The sequence below is a fragment of the Myotis davidii genome, unplaced genomic scaffold (assembly GCF_000327345.1).
Source record: "Myotis davidii unplaced genomic scaffold, ASM32734v1 scaffold962, whole genome shotgun sequence".
In the NCBI taxonomy this organism is placed as follows: domain Eukaryota; kingdom Metazoa; phylum Chordata; class Mammalia; order Chiroptera; family Vespertilionidae; genus Myotis; species Myotis davidii.
In genome coordinates this window covers 5,526,439-5,542,928 of record NW_006295559.1, presented here as the reverse complement: position 1 = coordinate 5,542,928, position 16,490 = coordinate 5,526,439, and the positions used below count along the sequence as shown (strand labels likewise).

The 16,490-nt window shown below is 41.4% G+C and overlaps 1 protein-coding gene across 1 annotated transcript in view; it reads right to left on the bottom strand.

Moving 5' to 3' along the window:
• NEK11 (NIMA related kinase 11) overlaps nt 1-16,490 on the bottom strand; it is a 170,142-nt gene that overhangs the window by 86,781 nt on the left and 66,871 nt on the right. Inside the window, exons 7-13 of the mRNA XM_006770193.2 lie at nt 14,787-14,936; nt 14,616-14,694; nt 13,547-13,632; nt 10,684-10,803; nt 9,723-9,767; nt 8,816-8,909; nt 3,286-3,400 (exon numbers count right to left, since the gene is read on the bottom strand). Coding sequence (XP_006770256.1) covers nt 3,286-3,400; nt 8,816-8,909; nt 9,723-9,767; nt 10,684-10,803; nt 13,547-13,632; nt 14,616-14,694; nt 14,787-14,936 — 689 coding nt within the window. The remainder of the gene's footprint in view (nt 1-3,285; nt 3,401-8,815; nt 8,910-9,722; nt 9,768-10,683; nt 10,804-13,546; nt 13,633-14,615; nt 14,695-14,786; nt 14,937-16,490) is intronic.

Below are 16,490 nucleotides of genomic sequence, written 5' to 3'. Positions count from 1 at the left end.
GAGAGAGAGAGAGAGAGAGAGAGAGAGAGGTGAGAGAGAGGAACATGCCTCCCATACTCACCCCAACTGGGGATTGAACCTGCAACGTAGGTATGTGCTCTGACTGGGAACTGAACCCGTTATTCCTTGTTGTACAGGCCAACACTCCAACTGCACCACACTGGTCAGGGCAGGGAAGGGGCTTTTATGCTCAAGGAGTGGGTGAAAGGAAAATAAAGAGGCGACAGCTGGTCAGGCTGTCAGGAGGCAGCAAGGCCTATGCCAATGAAGCCTCCTCATTTGCACAATCAGGTTGAGAGCCCTGCTCTGAGTGGGAGTCTCATATTATTCCAGCTTTAAAAAAAATGCTACTCTGAAACTCAGCTGTGAGCTTCTGAGATAAGGCTAAAGTGCAATGAAGTGCCCGGCAAAAATTAATAATGTGCAAGAAATCATCAGCATTACATATGAGGATTTAAATACTAATATTTAAAGGGGTAATTTCTTTAATGTTCTATTTGTGCTTTCTTATTTAATTATAATAGTTTTCCGTGATTCTGGCTGAATTAAATCAGCTATCGTCAAGTAAGTGCCTATCGAACGTAAATTTTGTCTTACCCTGTCTTCTTTCCCTGCAACTAAATCCTTACATCCCAGAGGGAATTTTTCCATTCAACATCAAACACTGATTAAACATTTGGCGCAGGAACTTAAGAAGTGGCTGTGTAATTTTATTTTACATGTGCACGCTAGATAAAAAATAAACAAACAAACAAAAGAAACCTTCCTCTGGGTGCTGAAAGTTTGGAGGAAATCTTCTAAAAGCCAAAGAGAATCGGGGAAATGACCACTTCATGGTTCATCACCATGTGCCGGAATCTCATGCCTCAGAATCTCAGGGTTAAGCTACGTGCACACTCATCCTCCTGTAGTTGCCCTCTATTCCTCTCATCAGTGATCGAACTGAAGGTTCCATTTTCATAGTTCCCAGTCTCTCTTTTCAATTTAATATTTAAGAGAGAATAGAATTTAGAGAATACAAATTTACAGAGAGGAATAAATAAAGGAAATGTTTAAAGTATTTTATAAGGAAACTGGCCCAACTAAAAATACTATGTGATTTGGGATCTTACAGCTTCTTATTATGGACATGCTAGCTATATGATGGTCAGAGGGGTAGACGGGATCATTTCCAGTTTGGCTAGTATATCAATACATGGTCTACCATACTGATACCTCAAAAGGAGAGGCAAGCAGGACACCAGCATGGGTCTTCCGGTGGCCGCCGGAACCTGGGGCAGGGCTAGCTGAGGAGTAATTTGGCTACTAGAGCTTACAGTAAAGACATAGAGACACACAAAGAGTCTCTGCCTTTTGAAAGTCTAATGCATTTGGCATGTTTGTGTGTCTTGCAAATCGACTGCTCTTACCTACCACCTCCAAATTCATACACTCCGATGGCAATGGAAGGGGTGCTGCACCAGTAAGCAGGAGCTTTGGAGTCCTGGAGCAAATTACTTAATGTCTTTGGCTTCTCAGCTATAAAAAGAGTAATAAGTACTTTTCGTCCTCACAGCCAGAGGCGAGGCCCAGACTACCCACCCACTCAACATCCTGTCCAGAGGCTTCTTCACAGATAGCACTGGCCACCGAGCAACATGCCATCCAGATCAGGTGCTACCCAATGGCCTAACTCTCAGTTTTATATTCTTGGAAAGACAGGCCCATGGGATATTTCTATGCTTCCAAATTCTATTTGTGGAAAATAACAAGTTATAGGAAAGAAACGACTGAAAGGAGTCTGAGATACAAATCCATCTGATGTACATATTTGTCAATGACATCAGCTACCAGAGGGCTGCCACAACACCATTTTAAAAGTTGGCAAATGCCAACCTAAAGGGCAACAGGTGCTAGTCTCCTTACAGCTGAAGCCGGCAACACCAGCTCTAACAGTTCAGTCGGGGAGACATCAAATTTGAATTTGGGCTGAGATGACCAACCAAGCCAGCTTTCACCACCTTCATTCTCACTTTGAGAAGAGAACTCAATTGCTGCCAGAGAGAGCGGTTATCCCATTCTGTAGCCCTTCTCATGGGAGAATGCACCTCGCAGAACTCCAACAACAAGGAGCATAACTGGCCAAGGGCTCAGCTGCTCTGCTCTGGAATTCCTGCCTGCGTTCTCCCAGTGGCTACTGCGCCTCCCCACAGTGGCCCTACTACCGCCAGAGCGCAGCAGTTACAGAATCAGGCCTCTGCTGGCTGGCTTTGCTTAAGGCTGACTTCCCGATGCCTTGGCTGCCCTTGTCTGCCTAAGCAGACTAGTTCACACCACCAAACTCCTCTCTTTGCACTTGGAATAACACTTGAACCATGGTCTGATGGTTCTTAACCTTTTCCCCCTCCTTTCCTATTTCCTTTTATGCAAGCATTTCCCCTAAGATTTTTGTACTTTTTAGCACAACTTGGCATCTATTTTTCAGAAGTCCAGACTAATAGATCCTTCATTCATTTATTTATCCACTCGTTCATTTATTCAAGAAATATTTATTGTCTACAATGCCCTGGCACTTTATCCTAGGCCCTGGGGAGAGTGGCACAAGAGTGAGAAGATCCTCCTGTCATACCCCTCCCCTTCAGAGTCATAAGGTGCTGCACTTTCTTTGGCTCTCACTGTGCTGGGTACTGAGCTAAGAGCGCATCCTGTGGCCGGTCTCATTTGTTTTTCACAACAACTTTATAGGAGGTATTATTCTTGTTTCATGGATAAGAAGAGATTAAGTTGCTAGAGGCTTCCCTGATAGCCAGGCTTTTTACTCCTAAACTCTGGTTTTCAACCATTAGACTATGATGTTTCTCCCCTATTGCGTGACAGCTCTGAGGACATTTTTTCTGGCAACGATTGCACATCTAAATAGTTGATTTTCCAAAGCCTGACTTCATTTCTTCACGTTAAATTTATGAGGGCCAGGAAAACCATTTACAGAAGAGAGAAACGGTGTTTCAGAGCACTTACAGTCCTACACTGTTTCCAAGCCAGGTTAATGCCATATGGTTAACCCATGAGAAGAGGTCCCTCACCTGATGCGAGTTTCACTACTATGGAGAAAATAGGAGAGCTGAGACTAACCTTGCTTCTCTGCTTTCATCCTGGTCACAGCCCACCTCTGACAAAACTGATGGAAGGAGGTCACACACATCCCAGGGCTTCTCTCTGAGGCCAGCCAGGCCTACTGCAGGCCCAGCTACATCCACCCATGTGTCAGCTGACAGCACCCTCCTGAATACTGATGCAAACTCCTACCACGATCTCCAAGGTCAGCTATGGTGTCCTCTACACTTGGTTCAAGCGCACCGAGGTCTGGGCAAGGGATGGGCCGATTCCCAGGCAGGTTCTCTGAAGTCGGGCCATCAGATTCCTTGTGGGAGGCAATTAACAGTTTGTGAGAAACATACAAGTAAATAGCGCTACCACAAATGAAACGATATTCTCATTTAGAAGACTATTTGAAAACAGAAGCCTACCTAATCCTCTCCCTTAAACATGTTGACATTTTCAAATTTCAAGAAGGCAGCTTGGAATAGAGAAACTGCCTTCAATAAACTGGGCAAACATTTAAACCTCCCATGGCCTCAGTTTCAGGGCCATGACCGGGGCGAGGCAGGTGGAATGCCCAGGGTGCAGAACTGAAGGAGACACTGACTGTCAGGTTCAGTCGGGAATGCTTGGTAGCTGAGAACAAGTGCCTCCTTCAAATTTGCACCCGTGGTATCACCCTCGCCTCACTCTAGTCCAACCCTGCTCAGTTTCCTCATCTCAAAATGTGAGGGATTGATTTGGATGCTTGCAAACTCTTGTCTAGCTTTAAAAGTTCTGAGTCTATAAATTCCGATTTGCTAAAAGAATGAGATCTAAGAGGCCACATGAAAGAATTCATACTTCAAAAAACTTAAATTTCTCAAATACATCAATAGGCGTTTCAATGTCATTTCGCTTTATTGTAGTTGTATGTATGTGCGTCTCTGTGTGTGTTGTAGTTGTATGTATGTGTGTCTGTGTGTATATGTTTACAGCCTAGAGCTGATGCTGACGTGACCTGTTTTCCTTGATGGGTGGCCTCCATGGAGAACTACTCCACGAGTGTTTTCTTATTAAAAACAGAAAGAAAAGTTCTAACTCGGTTTTAAATGAATAAACAAAAGCCATGACACACTGTGGGGCAGCGTTTGTGAAAATACAGTCATAAAATATCTTTAAGGTGTCCGTTGCTTGTACTGCATAATAATTGTTGCATGAGGTGAAATTGATCTCAATTTCAAAGCATCAGGGATAGCACACAAAGAACAAAGGACAGGGGCTGCCTGAAATGAATTCTATGTGTACTTCAGAAGTGATTGGGAAATAAGCATTTGGACTCTCCACTGACTTGGATTTGCGGAGGTTCTCTTTGAGGAGAAGAGGTAGGACTGTTGTAACTGTTTCTCTTAGAAAGAGGACTTGATCTGATCTTTGGCCTGAATTACTATTTCACGGATGGAGACCTGCTCTGCTGTGCACTTTTCACAGAAACCCGATTCTGATACCTCCCCAACCGTACATGCCACAGGAGAAAACGAAGACTGGGCTTGTTGTGTGTATGATGGTGTCTGGTTGCTTTTAAGCTCCCATCCTGAAAGAAACAGTGCCAGACCTGCTTCCACATTCTGCCTGCCGAAACAAAAGGCCCCTCAGCTAAGGTCTGCACAACGCAACCAGCCACTGTCCTCAACGCCTCACGTTGTTTTTATGACATGTTTAAGGGGTGACATAGCCAGCCCCTCCCCTCCCGTAACTGATTCTATCTCCTACAACTGCTTTTGAAATACAAAGTGGTTTGCTTCAGCCGGCAAGAGAGAAGGAAGAAGAAGCGCCAATGAGATTAGGAAGAAATTAAATCATAAATATGAGTATGGGCAAAGACAGGAACGTTTTCCTTTTCCTTTCTCCTTTATCACGTTTTTCTTTACTGTCTTGCACCTGATTAATTCAATTTCTTTTTTATAGTTTATTTTATGTTTTTCAGCTCAGTGATGCCTTTCCTTGAGTGTTTAAACCCTTCAGTCCCTCAGCAAAGTGTTTGGCTTCCCGTTTTCTCCCTCCTTTGTTCTCTGAGTGTCATTAAACCTGCCTTGCTCTTGGGCCTGTGAATATGATGAAACTTGCCCCTTCGCCAGGCCTCCGCCCTGCATCCTCCTCGGAGGCGAACAAGAAAGCCTTCCCTCAGTTGCTCCTGCTTTTCTGCTGTTCCCATTTAGTGCCTTTTTTTTTCTTAGAGAAATTGCAAGGTCTATTTGTAGGTGGCTTTTCCAGGTCTTCCCTCAACTGAAGGTGACCTGCTGCTGTCAAGAGCCCCCTGCCTGTCCACTGAGGTCCTGGGCCAGCACCATCAGAATCCTAGGAAGCGTGCTAGGAACGCAGCCACCCAGGCCCCACCCCAGACCAACCCAGCCAGAACCCACATTTCAACAAGACCGACCGGTGATTTTGAAGTTTGAGAAGCACTGCTCTAAGCCACAAGAATATGGAGGAGAGCCAGGTGACTGTGGATCTGAGAGGTCAAAGGTTTTCCTGAGAGGAGGTGACATTTGAAAGAGAGGAGGTGGGATGCTAGCAATGGGCCAGCGGGAAATGACTCTATAATTCAGTGGTTCTCAACCTTCTGGCCCTTTAAATACAGTTCCTCATGTGGTGACCCAACCATAAAATTATTTTTGTTGTTACTTCATAATTGTAATGTTGCTACTACTATGAATTGTAATGTAAATATCTGATACGCAGGATGGTCTTAGGCGACCCCTGTGAAAGGGTCATTCGACCGCCAAAGGGGTTGCGACCCACAGGTTGAGAACCGCTGCTATAATTGCACAAAAGAGGACAAGAGACCTGGGGGTGAGGAGTGGGCAGGGCTAAGCAACCCTGTCTGCAGAACTGAACCAGCCAGAAGAGGGTCATATTTTCCCCCAAAAATTATATTTTTATTGATTTCAGAGAGGAAGGGAAGGGGAGAGAGAGAAACATCAATGACAAGAGAGAATCATTGATCAGTTGCCTCTTGCACACTTCAGGGATCGAGCCTGCAGCCCAGGTGGTGTGTCCTGACCGGAATCGAACTGTGACCTCCTGGTTCACAGGTTGACGCTCAACCACTGAGCCACGCCAGCGGGTGAGGGTACTATTTTCAAGGCCACATATCTGCTTACAGCATTTCCTGCCCTCATCATATGCGAACTTAGGAAACAGGTTTCTGGAAAGTTCAGGGCCAAAGATTGGTGACACTGAGTCTTAGAAGAATAAAGAATGAACCAACATCTTTGTCCAAGACAGCATCAGGCACTTCCTCTCCTGCTCCTGCTGCCCCTTGAGATGGAAAGGGCAGAGCATCGGGAGGAACTAAGCAGACAATGTGAAGTGGGGATTTCATAAAATCTTTGCGAAATCCTCTCTAAGTTGGGCCAAGATCTGGACTCTGCTCCCTGTTCTATGGGATAATACAGAGCTAACAAAGTCTCCTGAGATTCTGCCTGCATTATGGTCTCAGTCGCATCTTAAGTTACTTGAGGATCCCCCAGTGACCCTGGTTTAAAGGAGGGACAAGACCTAATGTAGTGTAGCTGTTTAACATAGATCATAATCATATCAGAAATGAAAAAGAACATGAAAAGGATTATTTTGAAGGATCAATAAAGAAAAGCAGGCTAGCCAGTGTTGCTCAGTGGTTGAGCGTCTACCTATGAACCAGGATGTCACGATTTGATTCCCGCTTAGGGTACATGTTCGGTGTTAACATGCTTGATCCTCAGTAGGGGGGCAGGGGGGGGGCAGGAGGTAGCCAATCAATGATTCTCTCTCATCATTTAGTTTTCTCTATCTCTCTCCCTCTCCCTTCCTCTCTGAAATCAATAAAAAAAATATATTTTTTCAAAAAAGCAGAAAAGTTAAGTAAATTATCTGACACTAAAATGTAAAATCATACTTGAGATTACATTTCTATTTGCCGTGTGGTAACTTCAAGAATAAAGTTACTTCATTTTTTTAAAATTGAGATAAACTTGGTTAATAACATATAATTTTCAGATATACAAGATTATAATTCAATGCCCGTGTACTCAAAAAATATTACCATATCTGTACTTGTAAATATCTAATCTTAGGGGGTAAAACCCCTTTAGAAGCAGGGGTCTCTAAACATTTCATAAAAAAAGGTTCCAGTTTCTTTCAGCTGATTGAACATGTAGTTCACACATATTAACAAACACAGAATTCTTATGTCAGACTCCTTGTGAGGACCTGTGAGAATTTGCAGTTCTGGACTTGGGAAGAAAAATGAAAGACAGAGGGTAGATAACACCCTTCACAAGTGATGATTTCAGGGCCTAGAAAGGTCTGGGGAGCTAGAGAAAGGCACTCAAGCGCTCAAACAGACATCAAGTGGTGGCATCAAGACCTACTGCTGACCCCATGCCCTTCCAGCCAGCAATTTCTCCGTCTCTGGGGCCTGCAGCAGATCCCACAGCTGGCTTCACGTAATGAAGTGGGAGATGGGTAGAAACATGGGGGGGCAGGATTGAACACATATCACCAACATCCTGACTCTCTGTAAAAGAAAGTTCTTTATTCCTTCCCACAGAGGGAGACTCTTAAGGTTAGAAAAGGCTGGGCCCCCTCTCTGGTCCAACTTTGGTGTTCAGAGCTCTAAAGCAATCACAACCACTGAATAATTGAGAAAGGTGAATAACCTCTCAGAGGGAGGCAGAAAACACGTGTTCCTAGGCTGTGCCTGGCTGGGAGTGAGCTCTGCGGGGAGCTCCTGCATGCCCCAGGATGTGGAGGCCTCCGATTACTGAGCTACAGCAGGATGAGTACCCCCACACTCCAGGATCATCCCCACAGCCTCAGGGGGCTTAATTCTTCCTGCTGGAGGAGGAAATCTCCTTCAGATAGAGGGATCGCCAATGAGTGAACAAACAGAATTTGAGACAATAAAAATGACTCTTCTTTACCAGAAGAGCTAGGGGTTGATGTCGATGTTTATGTGCAAATGTGACCCTGAAGAAAGACTGCCTTAAGTATCAGAGCTGATACCAAGGCCTATTTTTAACCATTAAAGAAAATAGTATTTGCTATCCAGGGTCTTGGGATACAGAGGATATGAATTTTGGGTTCATTTTATGTGAATCTGAAACACTATTTATTATTGGCTATGTATGTAATTCTTCAAAGTTTGAATGGGATTATTAACACAAGGCAGGTTATATATGGGAGACAAAATAAAATGGGAAGGCATAAAAACTAAGTATCTCTCTCACATCGATGTTTCTCTCTGTCTCTCCCCTCCTTTCCACTCTCTCCAAAAATAATGGAAAAATATCCTCAGGTGAAGATCAGCAACAACAACAAGATCAACAACACAACAAACAACTAAGTAAAAAAGAAAACAATGGACTAAGGAGATAAAGCAACAGCAGCATGGCTGAAATTCAAAATTAGATGCAGATATATATGTTCTGCAAAGTCATAATTTAAACTCATCAATTGTTCAGTCAGCCCTGTACACAGTAGGCACTTGATATTTGTTGGATGAACCAATTGCTCCATCTCTAAGTGCAGCTGCTTTGAATCGGTGTAGGCATTAACATTCTAAAATGAACCCCAGTTAATCCTCCCTGGATTGGGCACAGTTGATATGGATCCTTTTTTTCCTACCTGGCCCTCTTTCTACCCAAATGGCCACACGAATCTGAAAAATCTGAAGCAAGAAAAGGTTTTATGTAACATGTAAAATAAGAGTACTTACATGGAGCACATCAACAGTGAGCTGCTGAAAGTTCCGAGATCTCAATTCCTGCATTCGTTTGTTATTTTCTTCGTACTTTTCTTCCACAAGTTTTCTGCAAATGTAAAGCAAAATAGCGGCAATTTGCCAAAACCACATCTCTATTACGGGTAAGCATGATCCCTATTTCAACAGGCAAGGTGGGGTGATGGAAAGCCAGGCCAATGGGTCTTCCTCTCATGCAGATGTGTGGGCAGTGCAGCACCCACTTGATTCCCTCTAAAGCACACACAGGATGCTCTAGGACAGTGGTCGGCAAACTCATTAGTCAACAGAGCCAAATATCAACAGTACAACGACTGAAATTTCTTTTGAGAGCCAAATTTTTTAAACTTAAACTATATAGGTAGGTACATTGTTATTAACTTAATTAGGGTGCTCCTAAGCTGGCCTTTGCTAAAAACATCCTCAATCTGCGTTCATCCTCTCTATATGTCCAAACCATCTCCACATACCTTTCTCAATCCTCGACACTACATCTTCTTTCACTCCACAACGTTCCCTAAAATTAACTTAATAAACTTTACTTAAAGTTTTAAGTCAACTTCGCACTGTACGTGCGTGCCTGCTCGTGGTATTTTGTGGAAGAGCCACACTCAAGGGGCCAAAGAGCCGCATGTGGCTCACAAGCCGCCGTTTGCCGACCACTGCTCTAGGACTCCTAAAACACAGCCGACAGTACTGATCCCTGGGTGTTCTCTGACTGTAATGAAATGGGGGCAGGGGAGGGTGGTGGTGGTCCTGATACCCAGGACAGGACCTACCACATACTAATAACTTGATAACTGCTTTCAGAATGAAATAAACACATAAACAAGGACATAGAGCAACATTTCAAAGAATTTATAGAAAAGAATATGAGACTCACTGTGGAGGGGAAGTTTTCTCAGACACATCTTCTCTGTTTTCTCTACTACAGGAGAGTTGAATTTAATAGCTCTGTTACTAAACTGGAAGACTGATTTGAGTTCTTGTGATTACTTGTGTGCTAATTTATACTTATATTTTTTGAAAAATCACTGAACATCCATGTGATCAAATTTTCTTGTCTATAAATGGACACGTTATAACCCTTCTGACAACAGAGCCATTTTCTAGCTACAACACATAACCATTCTCGAATCCAAGATATAACCATCAAAAACAATTCCGATGTGAGTCTTTCTTAAAATCAGGACCAACTTCACTTAAAAGCCATTGCCTTTAAATAAGGAAAACATTAAATGTCATGTAGAAGATCTATGCCTTTCTTTTGTGTATAAAAACAGTTTTAATGTGAATACTCTAATTACCAGAGATAGTTCCCACCAGCAGCACTGCCCAGAGCACAGACCTTCTAAAGGGCTTCACTTGACAGAACAGAGCTCTGTTTCCAAACCACTTCCTAAGGCCAACAATTTCCTGCCACCACCTTCTTCTCCCTGTAGATGGGTCAGGTCTCCTGGCAGAGGGGATGCAGCAAGCATCTAGGGAATGGGGACCAGGTCCTGAGGTCGCCTTGTCACCCTCTCAAGGGGCTATGTCCAGAAGGTGTCAACAGCAATGAGGCTTCATTTGGAAGCTGCTGCTATTTGCATCACTAGTAACCTCCCTGATATCCCATCATTCTTTTCACACAATCCTAATATTAATAATGCCTGGCATTCAACCACCACCCGTGGCTCAATGACTATCTTTTGAGGGAAGGAGTGAATAAAAAAATAGATTACGTGTATCTTGAGTGCATGCATTTTGTTATCTTGTTTTGTCTTTGCTTTTCTTCAGTGAATTCCTTCAGAGCCCTGGGAAGTGGCCAAAGGGCTGAAATGCCCTGAGGACAGGACACTTACTTCAGCTTGCTGGCTTTCTCATCAGCTGCCTGGAGCTTCCTCAGCCGCATCCTTTCTCTGGGGGTCATTTTCTGCACCTCAGAGAGCGCCCGCAGCGTCTGTAGGTGAATCTGCTTTTGCCTAGAGAAAATACAGATTCTCCACACAGAGCACATCCCAGTCACGCTCAGAAAAAATTAAACAAATATTTTACAGAGGATCATTACACTGCTGAGAAGGGGAAAGCATCTCAAGACATGCCTGGCAAAAACTAATAAAGTCTGGGTAGGTAATGAGCCAGCCAGGACTGTGGTTAATTGGCAATGTTTTTCAAATTAGATTTTTGTTTAAAAGCAAATTATGTACTTTCCACATTTCTGCTCATTTCATTGCTTACGACTGCTTTTCATAATGTGAGAAAAATTAGGATCTTGGTCATTAAGTGGTAAATAGACAGGCAGACTAATTCGACCATGTGGATAGAACAGTCTTTGGAAATAAGCAGGGTTTGAATGTCATGTGCACCCTCATTCATTAGATCTGAAGCTTTGGGCAAGTTACTGAACTTCTCTGAACCTCAGTTTTCTTATCCATAAAGAATGGGTTATAAAGCAAAATAGAGGCAGACTCATAGATAGAGAGCAGGCAGACAGCTGGGAGTGGGGAGTGTTAACAGGGTGGAGGGATTGAGCAAAAAGAGAGAACTCATGGACATGGATGACAGTGTGGTGGTTACATGACTATGGGGAGTGGAGGCGGGTGAGTAGAGGTGGAAGACAGCATAGAGGGGATAAATGGTAATGGAAAAAAATAAATTTAATTTAAAAAATAAAAATGAAAACACAATGAAGAAAAAAGAATGGGTTATAGTGAGTATTATATGAGATAATGTATGCACAAAGTCTGGCACATAAAAAATATCCAAAATGATAGCATGCTAATAGCTAAATTTTATTGAATATGTCTTATATTCTAGGCTTAAAACAGTAGGTATTTTCCTGGCAGCATTGCATAGTGGTTAATCATACGGGTTAGTAAGATTCTCTGAGTTCAAATCCTATACGCCTTCTGGGAAGTTACTTAGCATCTTTATAATCATTAAAAAAAATAACAGTACCTGCTTCATATGGTTGTTGGGAGTTTAAATGAGTACAGTCATGTAAAGTACTCATAACAGAGCCAAGCATATGGTCATTACCCCCAAAATGTTAGCCGATATTATTAAGAACCTTATCTTCAAAGAAATGTGCTTACACTAATCACATATTGAAAGGTCTACAACCACATTCTCAGTGACATTTGTTTCTGTACCTACTTGCAGAACAAAGTAGGAAAGTGATGATAAAATTGTAATGACCATTGTAGGCAGGTCTCATCCCTCCAGAATACTATCCAGACCAGAGCCTCCAGGGGACATGCAAGTTTCAGGAATATACATCCCTTATCTTATAACACCAAACAGCTCTCCTTAAAGCATAGTCATAGATCTTGAAAATAACAGTGATGATTTGAAGTCAATATTTCATAATGTGAAATACCATCCAAACAACTTAATTCTAGAACACTTTAATTGTAAGCAGTATTTCATAACTGCAGTGCAAAATGATAACTAAAATTAGTCCAATACTTCAAAAATAAGTTCTTGCTCACCTGGTGTTGCTCAGTGGTTGAGTGTCGACCCATGAACCAGAAGGTCATGGTTCTATTCCCAGTCAGGGCACATGTCCGAGTTACAGGCTCGATCCCCAGTTAGGGGGGCCTGATTCTCTCTCATCACTGATGTTTCTACCCCTCTCTCCCTCCCTCTCCTTCCTCTCTCTGAAACCAATAAAAACATTTTAAAATAAAAATAAAAAAATAAGTTATCTACTACTGTCACATCTCCAATTAATAAAACAAAATAAAATTAGAATATCCAGGCTTACTTGAAAGAATAGGTAGTACCCATGAAAACAAATGTCACAGGAGTGTGGCTATAAAAATGCACCCCCCTGAGGGGCAGTCTATTTTAACTGGAGATCATGCATTAAACAAAGGCTGGATATCTTTGATGGACCAGGGTCCTCAGCTTGAATGTCAAGATGGAAAACAGTACAGTAGACAAACCATGGGACTGGGCATTAGAGAATCATGTTTGTGCTACTTGGCCTTGAAGATCAGGCTAATTAGGGCTACTGTTCTCCCCCACTGCCCTGCAGAGCTCCTTGGGCCCTTGCAACATTAAATAGCGAGCTTCTTCAACAGCATTATACATTTGGTCTTTATAATCGGTGCCCCTGGAGCTGTGCGGTACGCAACCTACACAGCGGTGCATGGCTGTTCTGAAGTAACCTAGTACTCTGGGCTCTTGCAGGTGACAGCACAGACATTTTGATGAGGTAGGTGGCAGCAGTTAGGCCAGGAAATAGTTATGGTTCCTCTGAAACACACATCCTCTAGTTTTTAGATATATCTCAAGAAAGTGAATTTTGGCTTATTTTCAATTGTCCCAGGGCTCCACTATGTTGTCTTTTCAATAGGTACTCTGTCAGCTCCCATTAAACAAACAACATGTAAAACCCATTTATGCTTCATATGGAAGATGCCTTAGCATATAGATCACTAAATGTTTGAGGTTTTAATTTCTCTATGTACTTACACGGCAACTGCAGAGCTACCCAGCAGATCTGTGAGCTGTGCAGTGGTTTAAACTTTTATGATTTCAATTTGCTTTCACCTGAGGGCTTTGGAACGGCAAGTTACTGATGCTCCTGAATTTCTTGGCAAGACTTAAGTGAATTTGAGGATACTCCATGCAGACAGCTTAGCACTAATAGATATTTAAAGACAAATGCATTTAATATTTATGCTCAATGGGCTTTCTAAAAACAAGGTAATTACTTACATGGCATTAATTATATGAGCAGTTTCCTTCTGACAATTCAAATTCTTGTCTTCTGGACTCATTTCCGAATATCTACAAATCAGGTGCTGAAAAAAACAACAACCTTGACACACCTTAAAGACTCCTCTCCAGGGATGGAAGGATATAAAACTACCAGGCACCCTTTTTAATCTGCACTATTACTGACCATATCTGAGAGCTCGAAAACAAAACCCACAGGGAGCTATTTTTCCTTCTATAAAGGGTTACAAAACATTACGTGGTAGCTTATGCAACCAGATCCTGAGAGGCCCGGCTACTGCCTCCCTCTCCAAGTCCGTCTTGCACTGCTGTTCTCTCACTCCCTGCTACCCGGGCTAGGGCAGGCCTTCCTTCCGCTCCAAGAACACACCAGCTCTCTCTACCTCTGGCTCTGAGGTGGACAATGTCCATACACCCAGGGCCACGACTAGGATGAGATGAAAAGGTATGCATCTTCTTAAAGGCAAATGAATGCTTTGGAGTCTTATTAAATATATTCATAAAATTAAAGGAAATTTGCCTGAGGAATTTACATTGTAAAAGGCTAAGATGTTTAAAGAACAAAAACAAAAACCCTCCTGAAAGGGTGCCATCTGCTTTTTTCTTATCACGGGAGGCAAATTCTCTACATCCAATTTCCTAATTTACAGAAAAGCAAAATAAACTCACCTAATCAACAAAAAGTATTATTGAGATATATGGTAAAGAGGTGGGATAATAACGGTTGGTGAAAATCCCAGGTTTTGTTATTAGGAGCATCCCATTCTTGGCCTAGCAGGGATATATTTACAAAGTGTTGAAGTCAGTAAGATCTGGGAACCAAGAGCCCTAAGGAGGGATGTTGAGTTTAGGCAGAAAATCGTGATCCCAATATCTGGGGCACCAGATTGTCCTGACTGATAATTTCCCTTGGCTTTAAAAAACATCTTGTGCCTCTCTTATAAATGACTCTTAATGCCTCTTATTCCCACAGCATAGCTTCAAGCCCTAGAATGTATAGCAATGCTAATTAATATGTGCTTCCCAGTATTCCTTTCATTTTAAGTACCTGTAGCTGCTCATCAATATAAGGGATTTTTAAAATTTCTATAGCAGATGGTCTCAGTGAAGGGTTCTTGTTCAACATGCTGTAAGGTTCAAAAAGAAAATTATTTTTCAAATGAACTAAAATGTAAGTACAATTTAAAACTGTTTCTGTGACAACACGTTATTTCCATACCGTTCCATGATGGCATTCAGTTCTCTTGGGTATCTCGTAGGAAGAGAAGGAGTGTCACCTTCAACAATTTTTAAAACAATGGACAAGAAATTGGAGCCCGTGAATGCATGATTCATGCAGCACATCTCATATAAAATGCAGGCCAGAGACCTGAAGACAAAGTCAAAGACCAGAAATAAGGAGCAAATGTCCTCTTTTTAAGTTTGATCATCATACAAAACCTCAGAGGTGTTAGGGCATTGGTTGTAAGGCACTAACGTATGCTTCAGTCATTTGTTTAAAAGCCTCAGTTCCATAATGTTCTGTTCACTCAAGTACATGGTGACTAAAAAAAGAGGAAAAGGCGAAAGAAGAGAGCACAAAATTAAGTCTGAATGGCCAGTTTTTGTCCAAGGAAAGCAAACAAACTAATAGGGATATGTCTGCACATAATAGGAACCCAATAAATATTTGATCAATGTAGTACAAAGTGTCTGAATTAATTTCTATGAAGGAAAAATAAAATGCAATTAAATATCATCTTCCTAAGACAGCTTTGTGAATGTTACATATGCAAAGTAAAGTTTTAATTTATCAGCCTAACCTTCCCCCTAATGTGTATCCAAGCATTTTGAAAAGGAAATGCATTCTTCATTAGTTTTTTAAAAAATATAATTCATTTACAAGTAGGGTAGAAGAACAGCTACTTGCAGCTCACATGAAAATGTGTAATTCTCACTTCAAGGGTATGAGACAGAATATTAAAATTCTAGATCAGTCCAACACTGATTTGTGCTAGCCATGCAAATCAGTAACTTCTAAACCAACAGAATAATCTTACAAATAACTCTACGTAATTAAGAAAACTAATGGGGGAAATTCCTGCCTGAACTTAGTACTAAGAAAAAACTGTACTTCTCTTGAATAATGGATTAGTCTAAATCTTATGGGTATTTTGAATTATGTAACTGGCCAAGTCTCCCTTTTCATGTTACTTGCTTGAAAGATCAGAATAAATTTACAATCAACTTTATGTAAGTTGTGTTTTATGTAACTTTTAGCATTGTCCTGTTTCTCATAAAAGGCATTTTATGTATAAATAAATACATACATGAATATCATATTTTAACTATTTTGTGAGTGTTCAAAAAATATGCATTTGTAAGAGGATATACACTGAGAATGTTTCCATTCCAGCAAATAATAATAATACATTTTATTTATTATTATTTGGAAATGAAAAATTTCCAACTGATTAATATTTTCCATATTACAAAGCACTTACATATATGCATATCTCAGAGTATAATTTCACAGTGATTTCTCATTTTATACATGAGGAAATTGGCTCAGGAAAGTTAAATCACTTGGTCAATTTCATAAGGCATTTTTCTTTCCAAATGCTGGACTATTTCCATTACAGAATGTTAGAATAAAGGAGAATGTTAGGAGAAATCACATGATATTGACTAGAACACCAAGATCAATGTAAACATTATAAAATATGAACATATTTGTAGCTTAATAAATTTTGCATCCATCTGTAAGACTGCTGAATGGTATCTGGTGCTATATTTAGATTTCTATACCAAAAAAAAATTCCTTCAATAAAGGTAAAATAAAGGCGTTTTTAGATAAAAACTGAAAGAATCCATTGCCAGCAGGACAGCAATAAGAATTACCCTAAAAGGGGTGCTTCCAAAGAAAGAATAATGGTCTCAGAGA